Below are 24,864 nucleotides of genomic sequence, written 5' to 3'. Positions count from 1 at the left end.
CAGCAGGCCGAGGCTCAAGAAAGGGAGTCCCAAACACCAATCATTGTAAGCTCTGTGGTACCACCAAAAGTCTAGACCAGCCAAGGCCCAGGGATGTTCCAATCAAGGCAACAGGGTTTGCTCAATTATCCCCCATGCCCTTTCACACACGTACACACACGTGTCCCAGCAAGTCACTGGGAGGGAGGGAGAGAGGGGGCAGGGCGGGCGGGAAGCCCAGACATTTCCAGAGTTAGAAAGTGGGTGGGGCTGGAACATGAGTTCATCTATTTCCGGCCCACATCTGGTATAAAGGGAGACTGCAGCCAGGGGACAGAGCACAGCTGGATCAGGCTGCTGCAGAGCCCCGAGAGCTTTGTGAAGGAGGACCGCCACACACCCGCCTCCGGCAGCACACAGCCAACCACAGCTGAGCGACAGCCAACAAGAGCCAATCACAAGGCACCTTTGAAAGTTCCAGGTAGGAGAAAGGCGAGCTTACTCTCTCACCTTAGCTTTAAATGAAGAGAGAAAACGTCCCATCCCAGAAGTCTCCGTCTGTCACCCTCGTTTTTCCTCTTTTCCCTTCCCCTCTTTTCCGGAACTCTGCAGCCTTTAGTCCATCCTAGTCCAACCAGGACCACAGGTGGTCAAGAAAGATGGTCAAACCTCACTTCTAACCCAGTATTCCAGAAGCGAGCACGTTGTCTTTCAGTCCCTCTCCAGCAAACTTCCCCTTCCTCAGTTTAGCAGAAGGACTTTACTTTTAAAAAGAAAGTTGCATTTATGTGCGTATGTGTGTGTGTGTGCGCGCATATTCGTGTGTCACACAAATATTCGTGTTCAAGTGTGGAAATCGGGGAGCAGCTTTCAGGAGTCGGGTCTCACTTTAAGCCCAAAGTTGTCATTGTCCAAAGGACTGTCACAGAAGGGATGAGAGATGCACAGGGGGTGTTTTTCTAAGATTCACCCAGGTTAAAAAAAAAAAAATTGGGTCAGCCTAGGTTAAAAATCAAGCAGCATCTATGGGCATCAATTTGTGCCTGTAATCACAGAACGTGGGCAAGGGAAGCAGGGGTGTCCTGAGTTCTAGAGCAGCCTGGATTACATAGCAAGAGAGATTCTGGGAAAAAAAAATGAAAAGAACTGGTCGGAGGCAGAAGGGATGAGCTCATCATCCAATTGCATTATGGGGTCTTAATGAACGTGAACGTACCAGACTGATCTCTTTTAGGCTAGAGACAAGCACAGAGAGCCTAGTCCATGACTGAAGAGGCAACATAACCCCCTCCAGGCATTCTTCCAGAAGCATCTCCTTATCAGATTCTCTTCTCTTTATCCTAGGATGCAGATGTCTTCAGCCCTCACTTGTCTCACCCTGGGCCTGCTTCTGGTCTTTGGGAAAGGGTTTACTTTACCCCTTCAAGAGTCCCACACAACCCATCAGGCCACCGACTTCGGAGTAAAAGTGTTTCAGCATGTGGTCCAGGCCTCCAAAGACCGGAATGTGGTCTTCTCTCCCTATGGCGTGTCCTCGGTGCTGGCTATGCTGCAGCTGACCACAGCAGGGAAAACCCGGCAGCAGATCCAAGATGCTATGGGATTCAAAATCAATGGTGAGAGTGGGGGCAGAGTGGGAGATGGAGGAGAAGGGTCAGGAGGTACTCACGGACCAGGGTCCAGAACAAACAGAGAAGGCAGGGAAGGCTGGCCGCAGCATCACCAAGTCTAGTCATGTCTAGCCGCAACCCAGAGACCACCTGTTTTCTCTCCCACTATTGGGTCAGTTGATCTTGACTTGTACCAGCCGGTGGATTCTGCACACAGGAACTGTGTGACCCCGGTACTGGGATGTAGCTTGCCTAGTATGCACAAAGCCCTGGGCTCCATCCCCAAACCAAATGAAACTGGAGATGCTGGTGCAGAACTGTGACCACGTTGCTTGGGAAGTGGAGGCAGAAGGATCAGGAGTTGAAGCCCACGCTGGCTAAGTTCAGCGAGAGCCGGGATTACATAAGACCTTTAAAAGCAAAAGCAAAACAAACCATGTGACCTTAACTCTTGTAAACCTTGATTGTTTTATTATCTATGAAATAGGGAACAACTAAAGAATGTCTCCCACACATATGAAATAGGATTACGAACATGAATTACTCGATAATGCCATTAATATAAGAGCAGCCTAGCTAGGCACGGTGGTACATGCCTGTAATTATAGCACCTGGGAGGCAGAAGGAGGAGACGATTGTGAAGTCGAGGCCAGCCTAGGCTACACAGCAAGCTCCAGTCCAGGCTGGGATATAAAGCAGGACCCTGTCACAAAACCAAATAGAAGAGGAAGCCAGGCAGGGTGGCTCATGCCGGGATCCCCAGCATCTGCGAGGCTGTCAGAGGGGTTGTGGCGGTGGTGGGGCGAGGGTTTGCAGGGCAGATGCATACTAAGGTTTATAATTTAAGAACGCAAAGAAAAGATTGGGAGCTGAGACTTTGGGGAAAGGAAGCACAAAAACGTTTTGATTTGAGGACTGACTATAGTAGTACATGCCCCTAATCCCAGCATTGGAGGGGCTAAGACAGGAGAATTCCTGTTAGCTTCCAAGACATCTAGGATTATATGTAGTGACTGGTGAAGCAGTCTGGGTTATACTGTGAGACCCTCAGGGAGAGGTGGGGAGAAGAGAAGAAGGAAGGGAAGAGGAGAGGAAAGAATGGAAGAGGGAGACAGTTGGGCATGGTGGTGCACACCTTTAGTCCCAGCACTCAGGAGGCTGAGGCAAGCAGCTTTCTGTGAGTTCAAGGCCAGCCTGGACTACATAGTGTCAGGCCACTCAGAGGTACATGATGAGACCCAGTCTCAAAAAATGAGGGGGGGGGGCTTAAGGGAAGAGGGAGAGATGGAGAGAGAGGAAGAAATGGAGGGAGGGAGGAAAAGGGGGAGAGAGAAAGACACAGAGAGAGAGAGAGAGAGAGAGAGAGAGAGAGAGAGAGAGAGAGAGAAGTTAGTTTGGAAGAGATCTCCCTCCACTGACTCCTGGAAGACTGGAAGGGCCTCATCTGCCTGGACAGGGGTAGGGCCCTCCTTGGGAAACCTAGCCCAGCTGAAAGCCCTTGGCTCAACACGACCTAATGGATCCTGTCCTGATCTCTGCAGAAAAGGGCACGGCTCGGGCCCTCCGCCAGCTCTCCAAGGAGCTCATGGGGCCATGGAACAAGAATGAGATCAGTACTGCAGACGCCATCTTTGTCCAGCGGGACCTGGAGCTGGTCCAGGGCTTCATGCCCCACTTCTTCAAGCTCTTCCAGACCACGGTGAAGCAGGTGAACTTCTCAGATGTGGAGAGAGCCAGGTTCATCATCAATGACTGGGTGGAGAGGCACACCAAAGGTAAGCCTCCCAAGGGAATGAGCAGAGAAAGGGAAATCGGTGTCAAATTCACACGTCCCCAGCCCTCCCTTTCAGCTTTGTCTTTGGGGATAAAAGGCAAATGTTTCAAGAAGCAAAGCAAAATAGCTAATGTTTGTGCTTTTCCTTTCCTGCTGTGGTGCTGAGGATGGGAGCCAGGGCCTCATGCATGCTGGGTAATCCACTCTACCAGTGAGCCACGCCCCCAGCCCCTCACTGGGGGGACTCTAGGCACATGCTCTGCCACTGAGCTGTAACCCAAAACTGTGTTTGTCTTAGTGAGATTTTTTTTTATAAAGCCACATAGAGCTGGGTATAATGGCTTATATCTGTAGGAAGATCATGAGTTTGGGGTTAGCCTGAGCTACATAGCAAGATCCTGCCCCCCGCACCCCAGCAAAAGGAAAAAAAAAAAAAGACTACAGAGACAAAAAACTAACCAATTCAAGCCAATTGCAGTACAATAGCTACCCCACAAACCCACCAACCAAACAAGCAAACCAAAACCTAGCCCAAACCCACCAGGACCAGCAAGGTGGCTCCATGGGTATTGGCGCTTACTGTGGAGCCTGTTGACATGAATTTGATTCCTGGAAGCCACAAACATGTGGAAGGAGAGAATCCATTCCACACAAGTTGCCCTCTGACCTCCACTTGACATGCATACCTCCCGCCCCCCACAATAGTAATGACTTTTAAAACAATCAAACCAAAATCACCATGAAAGTCATCACTGTCAATAAGAACAGCAGTACCTGTAACACGGATGTGTATGGGCCTCCAAGATTACAGCTTAGGGGGCAAACGGAGAGGTGAAATGAGGAAAGATGGAGCTTTCCAATTCTGATACTCAGATGGATCCCAGAGCCAAGAAAAACATGGTGAAGGCTGTGGCTTGTGCCTGTCATTCCAGCTCTTGGGAAGCTGAGGCAGGAGGATTACCTGAATTAAAGGCCAGCCTAGGCTATAGAGTGAACTTTAGACTAGGCTGGACTATAAAGAGGGAGGGAGGGATGGAGGGAGGGAGAAGAGTGAGCTGGAAGACATCTCTAGAGTCTTAGACCTGATTGTTTCACTTACCTGCCATAGCTCTCTGTGTCCCTTCAGCATCTGTCCATGTGAGAGCTGGGGACGGGAGGGAAACTTCTAAGATGCTTAAAACCCATTGCCCTTCTTTTCTGCCTCGCTTCCCCTTAGGTATGATCAGTGACTTACTGGCCCAGGGGGCTGTAGACGAGCTGACACGCCTGGTGCTGGTGAATGCCCTCTACTTCAATGGCCAATGGAAGACCCCCTTCTTAGAGGCCAGCACCCACCAGCGCCTCTTCCACAAGTCTGACGGCAGCACCGTCTCTGTGCCTATGATGGCTCAGAACAACAAGTTCAACTACAGTGAGTCCAAAATCCCCCAGGCCCCATCTCACAACCGCAGACCCTGGGCAGCATCCACGGTGTCCCTCTTAGAGGGAGGACGGTGGCAGAGGAAGTGGACACACCCAAGTTATTACAAAGACTTACCAAGCAGTATCAGGAGATACTGCGATAATTCAAGTTGGGGTGGCAGAGGAATCAGTTTCTTTCATGCTAGTTTAAGATGGAATTTAGATAATCTCCCAGACACACATCTGCCTGACAGACCCCTGAGCCCATCTCTTCTCTTAAGATCTCTACTGTGGTTATCTGCAGCCAGGGTGGGATGTAGCTTAGGGAGAATGCTCACCCAGCATCAGGAAAGCCCTGGGGTGCACGTTCAGCTCATAAACCAAGTGTGGTGGGGGATCCCCGGCCACATAGCTAGTTCAAAAAAAGGGAAGGAGATGAAAACATGTGAATGGGATGTGGAACAGGTGAAGGACCTCCAAAACTTGAATGGAGAGCTTGGCCTTCTAGAAGGAGAGAAAGGGAGAGAAGCAGGGGGAAGCTAGGAAGGAACCCGAGTGAGTTGGAGCCTTTTCCAAGGCGCCATCTTGGTATCTTCCCAGCTGAGTTCACCACCCCGGATGGGCACGAGTACGACATCCTGGAACTGCCCTACCACGGCGAAACTCTCAGCATGTTCATCGCTGCACCCTTTAAGAAGGATGTGCCCCTCTCTGCCCTCACCAACATCTTGGATGCTGAGCTCATCAGACAATGGAAGGGCAACATGACCAGAGTGCCCCGACTCCTCATCCTGCCTAAGTAAGCCATCCCATTCGCCAACGCCCTAATCCTGACATCCACTGCCCCTCCTAAAGCCGCTGTCCCTGTTCAGAGTTTCCCAGAAGGGTAATGTTCACAGGGAAGGGACATGTGTGGGTGTTTTGATGGGAAACCTCCTAGCCTGGGTTTGATTATGGTTTCTGATTTCATCATCTTTCTGCTTGTTTCTACTGTTGAAGAGGAGAGAGATTTTTTTTTTTATAAAACATGTCCCCACATAGACCATGTGCAGAATGCTCAGTGAGAGTCGACTGAAATGAAGCACAGTGGCACAAGCCTCTAACCCCAGTGTGAGGCTGAGACAGGATAGTGAGTTCAAGACCAGCCCTGGCTACGGGGACAAGATTGCTGGAGATGTAGCTTAGGTTGTAGAGTGCTCAGCTAGTATGCACGAAGCCCCAGGTTCAAACCCAACACTACACAGACCAGCCGTGGTGGTATAAACTTGTAATGCTAACACTTGAAAGGCCAGCACAAGAGGGTAATGTGTTTGAGACCAGCCTGGGCTATACACAGTAAGGTCTTATATCATAAGGGGAGGGGGGCTGTCAGGGAAAGAGATGGAGATAGATATAGCTCAGTCGTCAGGGTTCTTACCTCACGTGCACAGAGCCCTAAATCCCATGAGCACAGAGGAAAGAGGTCTGGCTTTTTCTTTTGTCTTGACACTGGATCTCATGTAGCCCAGGCTGGCCCCAAACTCATAATGTATCCGAAGATGATCTTGAACGCCTGTTCCTCCTGCCTCTACCTCTTGAGTGCTAGAATTTACAGGTGTGCACCAACTCATTGAATCCCCAGCACCATGTAAACCAGTCATGATGGTACACAGCAACAATCCCCAATCCCGTCACTAGGGGGCGGATTAGGCGTTCAAGGTCATCCTGGTTCTGGATCACGAAAGATCCCATCTTTAAAACAAAAACAAAAAGTTCAGCCCAAAGAGGAACTAGAGAAAAAGTGGGGGGGGGGGGGTCTGCTCCCATCTCAACCCACCCCCTCCTTCCCTCACCCACCACCGATTCCCAGAGGCAGAGGAGACTTCCAAACACAGATTTCATTTTCTGTTTCTTTTCCCCTAATCCTTCTGCGGAATCAAAAGGGGTGGAGAGGGCTGTGTCTCGGTAATTGCAGAATTATAGGGAAGCTCCCAGCCCAGGCTTCCCCCTAAACTCCCAGATGCTAAAATGCCAGCCTTGGAGACAGAGGAGAATCGGGTTGTTTTACATGCTGACCTCCTGCTACTGTCTTTCCCCCTCATCAGGATGGAGATAATGAGTCAGCCCGGGTGGGAAGCACCCCCAAAGTCTCATTCTGCGTGTGCTCAAAAGCAGCCTGCAGACCACAGTTAGCTCCAGCACCCTCGCGAGGGAGAATATGAACCTGTCCCCCTCCTGCAGTCAAATGGAATACAATTATGTTAAAACTACTGTCTTATTTGAGGAAAGCCATTAGTCATGAATTCGAGGGGGTGGAAAGATTGAACAATGTTCATTAATATTAGAAGTTTCTAGCAAGGGGGAAAATAGGCCAGACCTCCTAGCCAAATGAAGTTTCAAAGACTTCTAATGCCATACTAGGGGGTGGAGGCAGGAGGATCAAAAGTTCAAGGTCAGGGCTGGGGATATATATATATATATATATATATATATATATATATATATATATATATATATGCTGGTTGAATGCTTGCCTGACTTGTTCCAAGCCCAGGGTTCTAACCCCAATGCTACATAAACCACGCATGGTGGTGCACACCTGTAAATTCTAGCACTCAAGAGGTAGAGGCAGGAGGAACAGGCGTTCAAGATCATCTTCGGATACATTATGAGTTTGGGGCCAGCCTGGGCTACATGAGATCCAGTGTCAAGACAAAAGAAAAAGCCAGACCTCTTTCCTCTGTGCTCATGTCAGTTTCTACCCTGTCCCACTGTCCTAGATGATGTCTGAAAGGTCCTGGGAGAAGCAGCATTTGAGAGCCAAACTAACACTGTCCCCTGTTCCTGCCCACAGGTTCTCGCTGGAGACTGAAGTGGACCTCAGAGGACCCCTGGAGAAGCTGGGCATGACTGACATGTTCAGCGCAACCCAGGCTGACTTCACAAGTCTTTCCGGTGAGAGACGATCCCGATCCCCCTCGTTGTCTTGCTTCCGTGGGTCGGGGTTTCCCACAGAGGGTTAAGTGGAGGCTAATCTGTCCTCTGGGTCCCGCTCCGTTTCAGACCAAGAGCAGCTCTCTGTGGCTCAAGCGCTACAAAAGGTCAGGATCGAGGTGAACGAGAGCGGCACAGTGGCGTCTTCCTCCACAGGTGAGTGTGGTTCTGCCCGTGTCCGCCCATGGCAATTGCCCCGCAGGAACGCTAGTGCAAGCCCAGGCATCATCCTTTCCCAAACCCGTTCCTCAGTGTAGAAAATGGATCCGCTTCCCCTGGGAACCTGAACTTAAAGGATGTGCTTAGCAGTGGGCCCTAAATATGTGTGTGACTGATAGGGAACAAACTTGAGGGCCAATGCCCAGGGAACAAAGAAAGCACCTGAAGCCAAGCATAGTGGCGCATGCCTCAGGAGGCTGAGGCAGAAGGATGCAGGTTCAAAAAAGCAAGGCTCTGTTCTGAAAAAAACAAAGACTGGGAAATGTAGTTTGATGGTAGAGCCTCAATCTAAAATCCCCCAGTAAGATGATGAGAGTGTGGCTCAGTGGTAGAGCCCTGCCTAGAGTCCCCCAGTGAGGGGCTGGGGCATGGCTCAGTGGTAGAATCCCTGCCTAGAATCCCCCAGTGAGGGGCTGGAGGCGTGGCTCAGTGGTAGAGCCCCTGCCTAGAATCCCCCAGTGAGGGGCTGGGGGCGTGGCTCAGTGGTAGAGCCCCTGCCTAGAATCCCCCAGGGAGGGGCTGGGGGCGTGGCTCAGCCGTAGCACTCTTGCTCTAGCATGCAGAAGGCTCAGGGTTCTATTCCCCACTACTAGTTTCTTTTAGGCCATCTGAAAATCATCCTTCAGTGCTTCTATCAGATAGATTGGTGACATTAGATCTCCTGGGATCACTCCAGGAATAACATCCCCCAACCCTAACATATTGTCCCTTTTCTTTCAGCTATTCTAGTCTCAGCCCGCATGGCCCCTATGGAGATGGTTATAGACCGATCCTTTCTCTTTGTGGTTCGGCACAATCCGACAGGTGAGCAGAACGAACCCTATAACATTCTCCTGTCCTCACGCTGTTTCTAAAAAAAAATCATTATATACCTGCCTACCATGTAGCTGTCCCTCGAACCCCTAGGGACTCTGCAAAGATTCTGGAACTCAGGTCTGTTCCTTCCCCAGTACTCTGTCACAGCCCACGCAGTGCCAGGACCCCCGTCCTAACTTAGTGATGAGTGGTGAGTGGCATCTCACTCGCCTCCTTAGATCTCGATTCTCAACTGGTGTGATTCTTCTACCCCCAGAGACAATCCTTTTCCTGGGCCAGTTGATGGAGCCTTGACAGTGGGAAGAGAAACCTTCGTTTGGGAAGAAACTGGAAATGTTAGAAGCAGACGCTCAGAAGAAAAGAATTGTTTTAAGAACTCTATGGGGACAAAGAGAAGGCATGTCTTTCTTACCCCCACACTGGTAAATCTTTCCAACCAGCCTCCCAGACCTCGGACTCTCGAAGGGGGAAGAATCTAACTCCTTCACTAGGGATTCCTACCCCACAAAGGCCTCATCTGACCATAGAACTCACAAACCCTGGATCTGCCCAGAATTCAGCCTTTGGACCCGGTTTCCACCAAGGCCCCAGCAGGGCGGGGCCACAGCGCTTTCACTCGGCAAAATCTTTTGTGTTCCAGTCATACTGTGGGCACCTCTTGCATCGCCTGCCATTGTGTCGCCCAGGCCAAAGGAAGAAGCACTGTCCTATCTCAAGGTCCACTCTGGATATGACCACCTTGCCCCTCCCCGAGGGGCAGCAGATAGACAGAGCAAATGGTTACCCAGTATTGAGCCTTCTCCCGGCTCCCTTTATGCCCTCCCTCCCCTGACACAGCTTGCTTATGTTATTTCAGAGTGTAGGTGACTTGTTTACAAAGCTTTTTTCGACCCACAAACTTTTTTTCATTTGGGAAGAGTGAAAAGAAAGGTCAGACGTGTGTGTGCCTGGCTCTTCATCCCCAGTCTCCCAGTGGCGGGTGGGGGAGGTCCTGGGGAGACTCCAGGGGTGTGCTTGAATATTTATCTCGTTCTTACTCTTGTATGTTTGTTGGAGAGAAGAAGCACTATTAAGGGAAAAAAGTATTTTATTTAAACCATGGCATATGGCGTCCCATTTGGGGTCTGTATTCCTGTCAGGGGTGCATCACTCCACAAACCTGCCCCTCCGGGCGGCCTCGTGATGTGGCTCACACTGCCGCCTAGCGGCAGCCGAACACACCCTTACCCCATCCCTCCCCCGCATCCTCCCCCCCCCCCCCCCCCGTGGCTCTTTTCCTTAGGGACCTTGCCAAGGTGACGCTTGGCAGACCACGTTAAAGGAAGAGGGAGGGAAGATTAGGTGGAAGGGAGAGAGATTTGAGAGAGGGCAAAGTGGTTTCAAATTTTTCCAATACATTCAGAAGCAGAATGGGGAAAGGGGCTGTGTGACCTAACAGGACAGAACTTTCTCCAATTACTGGGTGACTCAGAGCTGCACTGGTGACTCACTTCAATGTGTCATTTCCGGCTGCTGTATGTGAGCAGTGGACACGTGGGGGGGTGGGGGGGATGAGGGAGACAGCCAGCTCCTGGTCAACCACCTTAGTTAGATAATCTTTTTTGAAAGCTTCCTGGCTGGGGGTATGATCAGAAAACCAATTTACTGAAAAACTGCACAAGAAGATAGCGTGAATGCAATTTCATAGCAGGCCACTCTGCTTCCGTTATGTCTCCACCGGAAAAAAATAATTTGGGTGTTTTTGCTTTTCCCTCTCTCCTCTCTCTCTCTCTCTCTTTTTCTCTTTTCATTATGCACTGGACAGCCACACACCGTGTACCCATAGAGACCCCAAATGTGGGGTCACATGGTCTTGAATCTTGTTGGTTACATATGCCTTTTTTGTTGTTGTTTGTTTTCACTTTTGATATATAAACCGATAAATATGTTTTTTTTTAAATAATAAAAATAGAGACTATGCAAACCAAATTGCATGCTTCCTGTGCCTTCTATGTCTTACCCAACGCAAGGAATGAAAACAGTGTTGTGGGCTGGTAAACTGGCTCAGTGGGTAGAACACACGCCACCCAAGACCAAGGACCTGAGTTCAAACACCCTGCATCCTACATGATGGGAGGAGAGAACTGGCTCCTGAAAGCTGTCCTCTGACCGCCACACACAAAACACAGCACATGCTCACTCACTCACTCACACACATACAGAGAGAGAGAGAGAGAGAGAGAGAGAGAGAGAGAGAGACAGAGACAGAGACAGAGAGACAGAGAGACAGAGAGACAGAGAATAATAATAAAATAAAGGTAAGGGGCCAGCAAGATGTTTCCAGTGGTAAAAGCACCTGCTGAGAAGTCTAAGAATGACCTCAGTCTGATTCCCAGGACCCATACCATGGTGGAAGGGAAGAACTGACAGAGCTGTCTTCTGACTTGCACATATATGTGATGGACACATGTATGTGCTCACACGCACATACACACACGATATAAAATAAGCTGGGAGGTGGTAGCCATGCTTTTAATCCTAGCACTTGGGAAGCAGAGGCAGGCAAGGATCTCTGAGTCTAAGGCCAGCCTGGTCTACAGAATGTATTCCAGGATAGCCAGGGCTACACAGAGAAACCCTGTCTCAGAAGAATAAACAAACAAAAATAAATGTAAACTTAAAAAAAAAAATTACTGGGCAATGGGTGTGGGGTGGGGGGACACACCTGTGTGCTAGCGCTTGGGAGGCAGAGGCAGGAGGATCACCAGTTCTAGGTCAGTTTTACCTCAGGTATAGACTGGTCTCCATAACAAACAAAAGCAATGACAGCAGACCTTTGGTGGTATAGGGCTTTGGTGAACCACACCCACAGGTCCAAGCCTGCAGGGAAATCCGTGACACAGTCACCATGGCAACTGGGACCTGTCTCCAGGACATGTTGTGCAGGGCTTGATTCTCTCCCAGAACACAATCACCACAGCAACTGGAACCTGTCTTTAGGACACGTTGTTCGGGGCCTGATTCCCTCTCAGAAACCATCCTAAAATGGGGGAAAGAATGGCTTAAGGACATGGCTCAGCTGGAGGAAGTTGCCCAGCATGCAAGAAGCTTATGTAGAGACCAGCGATCCTTGACACTTCATCAAACCAGGCATGGTGACACACCCCTGTCATTCTAGCACTTGGGAGATAGAGGCAAAAGAGTCAGAAATTCAAGACCATCTTGGGCCAACCTGGGCTACACATAGCCTTGTCTCCAGAAAAAAACAGAAGGAGAAAAAAGAAGAAAGGGATTGGGGCAGGAGGTATGCTGGGATTGTGGGTACTCAACTTTAATCCCAGCACTTGAGAAACAGAGACAGCCGGATATCTGTGAGTTCAAAGCCAGCCTGTTTTGTGCAATGTGTTTCAGGCCAGCTAGAGAGACAGACCCTGGCAAGAAAAAAAGAGACAGTGAGGGGGTGGGGGGTGGGTAGGGAGGGAGAAAGGGAAAGAAGAGAGAATGTGGACTATGCCCGTAACCCAGCAGTTGTTGAAGGCTGAGAGTTTGATACCAGAATGACCTTCACAGTGAGATTGTGTCTCAAAAGCAGGAAAGCCAGGCCTAGTGGTACACACCCATAAGCCCAGTACTTGAGCAATACAGACAGGAAGATCCAGAATTCAAACTAGCTCTCTGCTGCATAGTAAGCCTGGGATTTGTAAAACAAGGCGAAAGAGGAGGAGGAAGAGGAGGAGGAAGAGGAAAGGGATGGAGGGGACGCTGAGACAGATCCAGATCCAGCAAACTCCTCTCACCCACACCCAAGGGCCTAATTAATCGATGTCTGCCTCTGGATTCTCGAATCTATTCTATATCATTTCCTTCCTTGCATCAGGTACCCTCACCCACTCATTTCTCCGTTTTTCCAGCCCAGGTCAGGTTGCACTTCCTTCTCCTGGGATGGCCCAGTGAAGCCAGCTAATGGAATCAATTGCAATAGACTTCAATTAGGCTGTCCTTGCCGGGGCCGTAACAATGCTCGCTTTCATGAGCCCAGCTCCATCTAGACATGGATGTTTCCCAGGAAATGAGGCTCTTTTGTTACATATACACTTTCTGTAGCTACCTTTAAAGGCTTTTCTAGATGGTGGTGGTTTTTTTTTTTTTTTTTTTTTTTTTTCCCTCTAGTTTGGGACTTGGGAGTTGATTTATTGCTGTTGTGTGTGTGCAGGACTGGGTATCCAACTTAAGAGCATCAAACACTCTAAGCAGGAGTTCTGTAGGCTGAATGGAATCAGCCAGTAAGGGGCTATGGGCGTGGCTTGGTGGTAGACTGTGGCCAGTGAAGGGCTGGGGGCGTGGCTGGGTAATAGAATATTTGCATAGCATGTGTGAGGCCCCGGGCTCGGTCCCCGGCACATGATAGAAAAGCAAAACCAAAAATAATAAAATAAAAAGACCACAGGGTAAAAGCATAGACACCACTGGGTTAGCCTAGCCTAGAGGTTAAAACAAGAGAGGTCTATACTGAGGTTGCAGCCAAACGTTAGCCGAGGGTAGGCAAGAGGGCTCCGCGGGTAAAGGCATTTGCTGTCAAGCAAAGAGCTCCATTTCCATGACTGACATGGGTGGAGAGAACACTAATTCCTGTAATTCATCTTCTGACTTCCGCGTGTGAACCACGGTACATTCGTATCTGCATTCCTGAACACACACATACACACGCACGCACACGCACACGCACGCACATGCACACACGCGCTTGCTTCCGGGCAAAGTGAATACATGGAAAAGAGGAAGAAAACAACTGTCATTTGGCACTGGTTTCCATCCTGCCTCACTGTCTTGTACAAATTCCCTTTGGGCTCAATGGTGGGTAGCTGGGGTGGTGAAGACAACCAACTAAGAATTCAAGGACACTCGGACCCAGATACAATCTTCTTCGACCCTGAAAATGTGAGCACTTCTAGGCCTCCGGCTGAAGGCTGAATAGTGACCCATTTATAATAAGAGATTTTTCTTTTAAAAACTTACAGGGAACTCTATACCAAAAAAAAAAAAAAAAAAAAAAAAAAAAAGAAGAAGAAGAAGAAGCTCAAAAAAGCAGGACTCGTGAGCCCTAATTCTCTCTCCAATGTGCAGTTCAAAAATGGCCTTACATGCTGAGAAGGCTCAAGAAAAAAGGATTCTTCAAAAGGTCCCCTCACCGCAGAGCAGAGTCAAGCAAGGCGCTGCCCCACTTAATGGATTCTTGGTTATTCTCAGATACAGTTAAGATAAAGACAGTGAGCGACCTCAGCGACCCCGCAGCGACCTCCCAGCGGGCAAGCTGCCTGCCTTGTTTGACTTCTGCATGGCCTCCTTTCCTTGGCTTTTCAAACTTTTCCCTCTTTTCTCTATTTCTTTAGAGATGAAAAACTAACGAGATCTGTCCCCGCCGTCACTCCCATCGTTTTTTATTATTATTATTTTTTTTATGAATCTCACACAGTGAGATTGTTTATCTGCCCATGGACAGGCAATGAACATGAATGTGGGAAAGCCCTCCGCGATAAAAATATTCTATAAAGACCACATCCATCAAGGAGAGACCTGTTTCCAAACTTTTCTTTTTAACAGGATACCATTAAATACCCCAGGCTATCCTTGGACTCATCCTCCTGCCTCAACCTCCTGAGTGCTGGGATTGTGTGCCACATGCCTAACTTAATGATGGTGGGGTTTTGGTTGGGTTCGTTTGTTTCTTTGGGTTTTTTTTTTTGTTGTTGTTGTTGTTGTTGTTTTGTTTTGTTTTGTTTTGTTTTTCGAGATAGGGTTTCTCTGTGTAGCCCTGGCTGTCCTGTTTCTTTGTTTTGAGACAGGGGCTTAATATGTAAATCAAGCTGGCTTCAAACTCATAGGCAAATGCATCTGCCTCTCGAGTGCTAGAATTAAAAGACCCGTTAATCTTAGGGAAGTTTTGTTTGTTTTATTTTAAGGCAGGGTCTTCATATATAGCCCAGGCTAGCCTTGAACTTTGTCCTGATACAGCATCCTGAGTGCTGGGGTGACAAGTATGTAATTCTCATCTGGCTCAGTTAAGCCTATTTTTTTTAATCATTATTTTTAGGTTTATTTATTTTTATCTTATTAGTATGGGTGTTTCGTCTGCACGTATGTCTGTGTGCTGCATCCATCATCCATGCAGTGCCTGAGGAGCCTGAAGAGGTCGTTGGGTTTCCTGGAAGGGGAGTTACTAGTTAGAGATGCTTATTAGCTGTCATAGAGGTGCTGGGAATTGAACTCAGGACTTCTGGAAGAGCAGTCAGTGCTCTAACCACTGAGCCACCTCTCCAGTCTCTAAACCATTTTTTAAAATAAAAGGTCCGTCAAGGAGGTTTATTGTAATAGCAGTGGTGAACATTTATGGGGAGAAGAGGAAACCTGAAACAGGGTCCTGGAGATGGCTCAGCGGAGAAAGGCACTTGGTTCCAAGACGACCTGAGTGTAAAGCCCAGAGGAAAGAGGAAGGAGAGAGCCTGCTCCTACAAGTTGTCCTCTGTCATCTGTCTTCCACACAGGTGGCACATGCACACCCACACAACAAACAAACAAACAAACAAACAAATAAATGTTTTTAAAACGCATTTGCATTAACTTTTTTTTAAAGAAAATTAAAAACAGAGAGATTGAGAAATTGGATGGTTCTATCAATGATAGAGATATCATTTTTGAGACCATGTCTGGTTACATTGCCCAGAATAGCCTCAAGCTCCTGGACTTAAGCAACCCTCTTGCCTCAGTTTGCTAAGTAGCTGGGACAATAGACAGTAACCACGGCACCCTAAGTCCTACTAATATTGTCATAATTACCCAACAGCACCACAGAGTACAACAGCTGCCCTTCTGTCAGTAAGTGTATCGACTCTTTGTGGCATTTATGAGTGAGAATAAGTCTCTCCAGACACCAAAAGTGCTTAGAAAAGCCTATGAGGCGGCTCGGTGGGTAAAAGCGCTTGCCGCCAAGCCTGAGGAACTGAGTTCAATCCCTGGGTCCTACATAATAGGAGGGAACTGATTTCTGAAAATTGTCCTCTGATTTCCATATACGTGCCCTGGCATGTGCATCTCCCCATGACCCCCCCCCCCAGTCAATCACTCTGTTGTTGCTGTCTGCGTATGTGTTTTAAGAGTTTATATACATCTAGGCAAACTGGGTTGGCCTCATGTTCCAGTGTCTAGCACTTGGATTTACTTATACCAGTCTTTAGCCTGGCTAGAAGCTTCCTGGGTAACGTGTGTGTGTGTGTGTGTGTGTGTGTGTGTGTGTGTGTGTTCCCCCCAACCCCAGTCCCCCAGTCCCCACTCCCCATCCCCCCATCCCAGTCACCAGATATCACATTTACCCTGACAGAATGCTCTTCTCTAGATGGAAACAGCTGTCTTCCAACAAAATCTTGCCAAGTTTGAATTCTATTGTTTTGCTCAGAGTCATTTAAAAGACAAACATGGGGCTGGGAATGTGGCTCGGTTGGTAGAGTGTTTGCCTAGTGTGCATAAAACCCTGAGTTCCATCCCCAGGACATAAACCTGACATAAATCTGACACAGGCCTGCAATCTCAGCACTCCTGTAGAGGATCGGAAGTTGTAGGCCATCCACCCTTGGCTGTGTGGCAATTTTGAGACCAGTCAAAATTGATTCAAAATTGATTCAGGAGCGGGGCATGGGGTGGGGGTCGGGGGGAGGTTGGAATACCAAACTTTATCTTTGGTATTTTGAAGCCTAAAAGTGGTTCATTGAGACAGCTCAGTCAGTAAAGGCACCTGCCACCAAGCCTGACAACCTGAGTTCAATCCCCAGGTCCCATATGGAATGAAAGAACCAACTTGGGCAAGTGTTCTCTGACCTCTACATGTGCACCATTGGCATGTACACACACACACACACACACACACACACACACACACACACACACCTTGTTTTACTGTTCTTTTTCTTTCAGGGTTGCTTTGTTTTCTCTTAGGAGACTAGGTCTCAACTACACAGCTCAGAAAGAACCTGAACTTGTCATTCATCTGCCTCAGCCTGTCAAACAGGGAAGGCAGGTGTGTGCCAGTCCTCCCAGCTGAGACTGGGTAATTTATAAAGAGGACCGTGATGGCCCTGGTTCCGGAGGCTGGAAAGGCCAGGAGCATGGGATGGGGCTGGCCTCTATTCAACCTCCACCAAGGGCCTAGTGCTGCTCCCAGTTGGGGTGGGGTCAGGGGAGAAGAGCAAATGGATGTGTGCAGGGGAGAGAAAACGGGGAGGGTGGATTCCATTTATAACATCGATTGTTCAGTGACTAATGCAGCCGAAAGGAAAGAGCCGTCATGATTGTTCTCTGATGGCTCTGTCAGGTACTTCTGTGTTGTGGTGATAAAGTACCTGAGGAAAGCAGTCCCCAGGAGGCTGACTGTGGCTCACAGTCTGAGAGTGTACAGTGGGGCAAGGATGACGGCAGAAGGGCGGTGCTGGCATCTGGAGTCAGGAAGCAGAGAGCGGGTGCTGATGCTCAGCTCACTGTCTCCTTTTCTTTGAGTCTGGAGTCCCAGGCGATGGGAAGATGCCACTCACATTCAGGGTGGAGCTTCCCATGTAGGTTAAACTCTCTGGAAAGTCTTGACGTTAACAGGCAGAGGTGTGTCTCCTAGGTGATTCCAAATCCAGTCATGTTGACAATGAAGACTAAGTATCGTGGGATTTGGCTCATGATTTTGGAAGGGGGTGTGCAGTCCATCGCCTTGGGGAGACACGATGGAATGACCCCATACAATGTGCTGGGAACATGATGTAGGGCTTTTCACATGGCAAGAGACCAGGCAACAGGAAGCTATGGGAACGAGGGGTGGGTATCGCCTTCAAAACCTAGTGATGTACCTGTCAATCATGTCCCATATATTAGTCAATTTTTTCACTGCTGTGATAAAACACTCTGACAAAAGCGACTTAATGAAGAAAGAGTTTATTGTAGCTTATAGTTCAAGGGTATACAGTCCATCATGAGGAAGAACTCAAGGCAGCAGGAGCAGGAAGCAGCTGGTCACATAACATGCACAACCAGGAACAGAGAATGATGAACATTGGTGCTAGGCTCCCTTTCTCCACTCAAATGGTCCAGGATCCCAGCCAGGGAATGGCGCCACCCACAGTGGAAGGATCTTCCCACTTCATTTTATGAGATGACTCTTCAGGGATTCCAGGGATTCCAGGCTGTGTCAGGTTGTTAATTGACACTAACCTATCACACCCCACTGTCTCACTGGTTCTACAGCTTGGGGAGAAAGTACTTAAAACACAACCCTATAGGAAGCATTTCAGCTTCAGACTATAACTATCCCCTCATAAATTGCTTTTCCCTCATAAATGTCTATGAGGTTTTTTGTCTGTCTGACTGTCTATGTACCGTGTGTGTTTGATTTCTGTTGAGTTCAAAAGAGAACATCAAATCCCCTGGAACTGGAGTTACAGATGGCTCTGAGGCACCATGTGGTATTGGGAACCAATCCCGTATCCTCTGCAGGAGCAGTAGGTTCTTAACCACTGAGCCATCTCTCCAGCCCCAACCCTAATCTCATCTCTTAAAGGCCCTGTTTCCTGATATTGTCACATTGAGAAATCAAGGCAGGAATTTTAGGGGACTCACACTTAACCTGTATCAAAGCTCATCTGAGTGGGTCGCCATTGGAGGTAGTTAATAGACGGTATTGGGGGGCTGCAGACGGGGCTCAATAGTTAAGTACTTGCTGGGCAAACGTGAGGACTTGGTTCAGATCCCCACAAACTATGTATAAAGCTGGGTGTAGCAGTATTTATCTGGAATCCCAGGGCTGAGGAGACAGAGACAGGATGTGCTCCAAGTTCATTGAGACCCTGTCTCAAAAGTTAAGCTAGAAACTCAGCAAAATGGAGGCGTCAGCAGATCAAGACACTTGGCAACGAGCCTGGTGACCTGAGTTTAGTCCCTGAGACCCACACAATGGAAGGAGAGAAGAGATTTCTGAGTCATCCTCTAATCTTCACCTGGCATGTGTGTACTGGCATGTACACACACACACACATGCTCGTGCACAAATGTAATAAAGATGAACAAACAAGGTGGAGACCAACTGAAGACACCAGATCCAGATACCCATCTTTGGCCTTCACACTCATGTGTGCATGTGCACGTGCACACAACTCACATGGACACACCCATATAGACACATACACACATGTCTATGCAAATACATGTACATGTACATAGATGTATACACACACACACACACACACACACACACACACACACACACACCTATCGAGGGTGATGGGGAGAAAGGAAAATGCACGTGACAGCCTCCCACAGGAGCCTGAAACCCAGCTGAAGCAATGGGCTGACTCATGCAGGCGTTGGAGAGCGCAGGGTGAGGAAATTTACCAGGCAGCTCTCTGTGACATGAACAGAAACCAGCGCTGACTAACTAAGGCACAGCAGGAAAGCAGGGTGCTCAGAGAACTTCCAGGACAGCAGAGAAACAAAATTACAGATGAATAACGATCCCCTCCAACACACCTGTGCCTGCCCACTCAACCCATCTCCTCACTGAACACAGGGTACCATCATCAGCACCCCTGCACTGTCCCCTGAGTGATTTTACCCTCTGACTAACCTACCCCCCATCATGCCCTTCACTCCTAGACCAAAGTCCAGGCCGGCAAGTGAGCACGTGAATACAAACAGCTGGACAGAAAGGATCATGTTGAGGGTTGTGTGGGGGGAGGGGGGTGTGGGGGGGGAGTCTGCAATCCCAGTACTGAAGTGATTAAGATCCTAAGATCCAGACCAGCTTGGGCTATGTAGCCACTTGGAAGGCAGCCTTGGGCTGGCTTTACGAGACCTGGTCTCAAAAAATCAAACATGGGCTGGGCGTGGTAGTATACACCTTTAATCCCACCATGTGAAGAGGCAGAGGCAGGGGGGATCTCCATGAATTTGAGGCCAACCTGGTCTATAGGACAGCCAGGGCAGGGAAACCTTGTCTCAAAAACAAAACAAAAGAAAACAAAAACATTGCAAATGATGTCGTTAGAGGGCTGGGATTTGCCCCATTTGGTAGAGTGCCTGTTTAATACCCATGAAGACCTGGGTTCCATCCCTAGCACTGCATAAGCCAGTTGTGGTGGCTCACGCACGTAATCCCAGCCCTGGGGAGGTAGAGGCAGGAGGATCAGAAGTTCAAGGTCATTCTCACCTACATAACAAGTTTGAGATCAGCCGGGCGGGCGGTGGTGGCGCACGCCTTTAAACCCAACACTTGGGAGGCAGAGGCAGGCGGATTTCTGAGTTCGAGGCCAGCCTGGTCTACAGAGTGAGTTCCAGGACAGCCAGGACTACACAGAGAAACCCTGTCTCGGAAAAAAAAAAAAAAAAAAAAAAAAAAACAAGTTTGAGATCAGCCAGGGCTATATGAGACCCCATTTCAAAAAAAAATAATAAAAATAAAGAAATAAAAGTAGAATTACATCATCAGAGAGAACTCTGACCACTGCTCTGCCTGGGAAAGTGGTATCTCCCAGTGCCCGTCTTCCATTGTCTTCACCTATACAAAAGGAGTCATGCATGCTCTGTCTCAACTTTGACCCTTCTCCCTTCTTTGCCTGTAGATAATTTACCAGCTTAGGCTGACTAGCTCCTCCTAGTCAACTCTGCTGGCCTCTCTTCATTTCAGCCTTGAGCCTGGATACACTGCACCTGTCTCCTTCACGATCGTCTGGCCCCCATCTATGCTTTCCAATTACCCCCGCATACCACTAGATGACTAACACTTTAACCACTGAGCCGACTCCCCAGCTTCTTACCAGTACTTTCATTACGTGGTTCACCGGCCTAAATAGCCATAATTACTCCCAACTGCCCACTGGATCAAACCCTAACACATCCCCAGGCACCGGCAGTAAAGGACCCTCTTGGGTAGTCTCTGCCTTCATTATTCACAGGCAGTTTAGAAATCCAGCCTATATCTGTCATTCTGCATGAACAAAAGCCTTGTTTATTTGTCTTCTTGTTTGTTTTTTAAGATTTATTATATGCTCCCATGTCTGTGTGAGGGTGCGTGCAGGTATCTGCAGGTCTCCAAGGATGGAAGAAGTGAGCATCAGAAATCCCAGGAGCTGTGATTGCGAGCCACCTTACACTGGGAAACAAACTCGGGTCCTCTGTCAATGCTCGTGACCACTGAGCCATCATCTCTCTAGCCCTGGCGACTTAGGTTGTTTGTTTTGGATATAAGATCTCATGCAGTCCAAACTCGCCTTGAGCTCACTATGTAGCAGCTAGATACCCACTGAGCCTCCTGCCTCTGCTCCCAAGGGCTAGGATTATAGGTGTGTGCCATCACAGTTGTTTATGTAAGGCACTGGGGATCAAACCCAGAGTTCCCTTCCTATTAGCCAAGCGCTCTACCAAGCTGCATGCTGGCTAGGGAGAGGAACAGTTAACAGGGCTGTCAGCCTCACCGCCCATTACCCACTCTTGCTGCTCCTCTCTCTGTCAGCCAGCAACGTGGAAAGGCAGGACAGGCAACCACCCAGGGACAATGCCCAGCCCCCACACTTAGTAAGCTTTGCCTGCAAACCCCATCTTCACAAAAGTTCTCTTGTGAATCGCCTCTTTTAGGCAAACTGGGGTGAGGAATTATAGAAATTCTCAGCTTTCCAGGGTGTGTGGGGGCTTATATCTCTGGAGCCTCCAAACGTAGCAGGCTGATGGCTAGCTCTCTGCAGCCTCCCCCATGTTTATTTGTGTGTGCAAGAGACTGTGCGTATGCACTCACCATAATATGAATGGAGGGCCGAGAAGTCATGGGAACTGTATGTGGGGATCGTGTGTGTCCATACCTCTTTAATGCAGAGAGGAGAAGAAAGGGAGAAGAAAGAAGACGTGATAAAGTATATTAATATTTATTCTTCCACTATGTGAGTGCAGATCAAACTCAGATTATCAGGCTTGGCTGGCAGCAAGTAATTTTACTCACCAAACAACCTTGACAATCCATTTAGTGTGTGTGTGTGTGTGTGTGTGTGTGTGTGTGTGTGTGTGTGTGTGAGTTTATGTGTACTATGTGCATACATGGTGCCTGAAGAGGCCAGAGCGTGTTGGATCCTGTAAAATTGAAGTTACAAGTGGTTGTGAGTTGCCCAACGTGGTTACTGGGACCCAATTGTGGATCCTCTGAAACAGCAGTAAGCACTCTCAACCACTGAACCATTCTTCAGCCCCCCTTCCTCCTTCCCCCTCCTCCCCCTCTTCCTCCTTTCCCCTCTTCCTTCTCCCCTCCTTCTCCTCCTCCCCCTCTTCTTCCTCCTACCCCTCCTCCTCCTACCCTCCTCCTCTTCTTCCTCCTCCTCCTCTTCCTCCTCCTCCATAAAGAGATGGAGAGTTGAATGGATCACTTATGACTGAGCATCTTCAGATACCATGCCAGGGGAACTGGGTTCCCTTGTGACCAATCCAGGACATTATATCCACACCAAAGAACAAGAAATAGTGACAACACTGAATACTTTACTAGCCATTGCCTGAGGAACAAACCAAAATAATTATGGCATTTGTTGTAGCTGGTGATCAGAAAGCAAAGCTATTACTGGGCCTGGAGTTAGGCTGGCATGCAGGATGGCACACTTTTAATTCCAGCACTTGTGAAGCAGAGGAAGGTGAATCTGTGAGTGCAAGGCCAACCTGGTCTGCATAGCAAGTTCCAGCCAGGGATACATGAGATCTATATAATAAGATAAATGATAATAAGATTACAGGGTTAGAGAGATGGCGCTGCCATCAAGAGCACTGTGGAGGACCCAAGCTTCCTCCCCAGCTCCCACATTGGGAAGCTCACAGCTGAGGAGGCCAACTCCAGCTCCAGGGGATCCTACACTCCTTTCTTGCCTTCAGTGTGCCCACACTCACACTCACGTGAGCATACCTACATAGCCAGACAGACAGACAATTTAAAAATAAAAACAAATGTTTAAAAACAACACAGTTGTTTCTTGTCCCCAACCTTATTTAGTTACAGTCTCTGTAGCTTCAGTTCCCTAGAGTCGACTTTAAGTCGAAAACAAAGTAGAAAATATCCAGAAGTTAACAGTTTACAAGTTTCCTGATTTTTTTGTTTGTTTTATTTTTATTTTCTCAAGACAGGGTTTCTCTGTATAGTCCTGGCTGTCCTGGAACTCACTCTGTAGACCAGGCTGGCCTCGAACTCAGAAATCCGCCTGCCTCTGCCTCCCAAGTGCTGGGATTAAAGGCGTGCGCCACCACGAGGCTTCCTGATTATTTTTATTATTCATTTATTCGCGTGTTTGTTTTGTTGTGCACTTGCCGGGATATGGCTGGTCAGTGGACAAGTCGTGGGCACGAGTTTTCTCCTTCTACTTCCTGGGTCCCAGGAGTTAAACTCAGGTCAGGCGTGGTGGCCAGTGCCTTTACCTGCTGAGCCCTCCTATTGGTCTTTGATTTTTGTGTGACAGGGTCACATGCACGCTGTTAGCATTTCCTCTAGGCTCCGCCCAACAGTTACCTAGCAACAGCGAGGTAGGTCGATATAACGCTCCCATATAAGAACTTATATATGCAAATATACGGTTCTCTACCTACTCCCTCCTTCCCTCCCTCCCAGCTGGCCTCTTCCTCCCTCTTTCTGCCTCTACCCCCTCCTCCAGGTCCCAAATAAACTCCCTTTCATATTATACCTGCCTGTATGGCTTGGTTGTTCACGGGACACCTTGGCAGGGTCTGCTGAGGTACTGCCTCATGCCTCTGTTTCATAAACTACAAGACCCTAGGCTGACTTCGACCTAGCTATATAGAGGGGAATGATTTTCAACTCTTGCCTTTGTCTCCTGCCTTTGTCTAACACTCACACATTAATAACTTAGGAGCCATCTTGTTTGCCGGGTTGAGCAGTCTCGCTTTCAAACGCCCCATAATCTGCCGAATGACTCTAACATGCAAAAATAATGACAGCGGCAGCTCCATTACCATACATTGTTAAAAATCGCTCTGTTTTTAAATCATTTGGGTTTTTAAATTTTTTATAATTTTTATTTATGTGTATATGCATGGGCACATGCATGCCGATGTACAGGTGCCCCTGAAGGCCAGAAGAGGGTGTTGGATTCATGAAGCTGGAATTACAGGCACTTGTGAGCCACCCAAGACGGCTGCTGGGAGCTGACCCAGGGTCATCTCCAAGGGCAGTACCTGCTCTTAATCACTAAGCCATCTCTCAGCTCCTGGTCTAGATTTTGCTCCTTAGGTTCATTCCGTGCATAATTTCTAAAGTAAACGTTATTATAGGTATAGGAAAACCTGAGCTTCACACAGTATGAGGTGTCAAGAGTCCAAGGGGAGTCTTGGGATGCACTCTCCACAGGATAAAAAGAGGACTGCGGTATAATCCTTCAGCCTAACAATCTCGAGTTCCTTAAATCCAAACCTCTACACTACAAAAAGACTACAATTATTATTAATTTTTGTATTAATTGTATTAATAAATTACTACAATTTATATTCTTTTTTTTTCTTTTAAGGATTTGTTTTATTTATTTCATGTATGTAGGTGAGTTCACTGTAACTGTCTTCAGACACACCAGAAGAGGGCATCAGATCCTGTTACAGATGGTTGTGAGGCACCATGTGGTTGCTGGGAATTAAACTCAGGTCCTCTGAAAGAGCAGTCAGTGCTCTTAACCACTGAGCCTTCTCTCCAGCCCCTACAACTTATATTCTTTTCACAGTCACATTTAGGTATGTATACTTTTCATCTGTTGCGTTTCAATTTTGACCCATGTTGTTTTGCTTTAGGGGTTTGTTGTTGCCGTTTGCATTTATTTATTTATTTATTTATTTATTTATTTATTTATTTATTTATTGGTTTGTTGAGACAGGGTTTCTCCGTGTAGCCCTGGCTGTCCTGGCACTCACTCTGTAGATCAGGCTGGCCTCGAACTCAGAAATCCACCTGCCTCTGCCTCCCAAGTGCTGGGATTAAAGGCATGCACCACCACCACCCGGCTTTATTTATTTATTTATTTATTTATTTATTTATTTATTGAGTCTGTTTCTCTCTTTGCA

The 24,864-nt window shown here is 48.1% G+C and overlaps 1 protein-coding gene across 1 annotated transcript; it reads left to right on the top strand.

Annotated features, from left to right (window-relative positions):
• The first annotated feature begins 300 nt into the window (after positions 1-300).
• Positions 301-9,876, top strand: Serpine1 (serpin family E member 1). The gene is made up of 9 exons (XM_076923265.1): positions 301-460; positions 1,324-1,595; positions 3,131-3,364; positions 4,580-4,774; positions 5,365-5,563; positions 7,598-7,698; positions 7,807-7,893; positions 8,677-8,760; positions 9,029-9,876. Exons 2-9 carry the CDS (start codon positions 1,325-1,327, stop codon positions 9,064-9,066), a joined length of 1,209 nt encoding a protein of 402 aa, XP_076779380.1. The 5' UTR covers positions 301-460; position 1,324; the 3' UTR covers positions 9,067-9,876.
• Positions 9,877-24,864: the final 14,988 nt, after the last annotated feature.

Source organism: Arvicanthis niloticus, chromosome 24 (assembly GCF_011762505.2).
Source record: "Arvicanthis niloticus isolate mArvNil1 chromosome 24, mArvNil1.pat.X, whole genome shotgun sequence".
NCBI classification, from domain to species: Eukaryota; Metazoa; Chordata; class Mammalia; order Rodentia; family Muridae; genus Arvicanthis; species Arvicanthis niloticus.
Note: the sequence above shows the minus strand (reverse complement) of the source record. Positions and strands in the feature narration are given on the sequence as shown.

Coding starts and splice junctions, on each gene's coding strand:
- Serpine1 (XM_076923265.1), top strand. CDS start 1,325: ATGCAGATGTCTTCAGCCCTCACTTGTCTCACCCTGGGCCTGCTTCTG. Junction 1,596..3,130: donor TATGGGATTCAAAATCAATG/GTGAGAGTGGGG, acceptor TGATCTCTGCAG/AAAAGGGCACGGCTCGGGCC. Junction 7,894..8,676: donor AGTGGCGTCTTCCTCCACAG/GTGAGTGTGGTT, acceptor CTTTTCTTTCAG/CTATTCTAGTCTCAGCCCGC.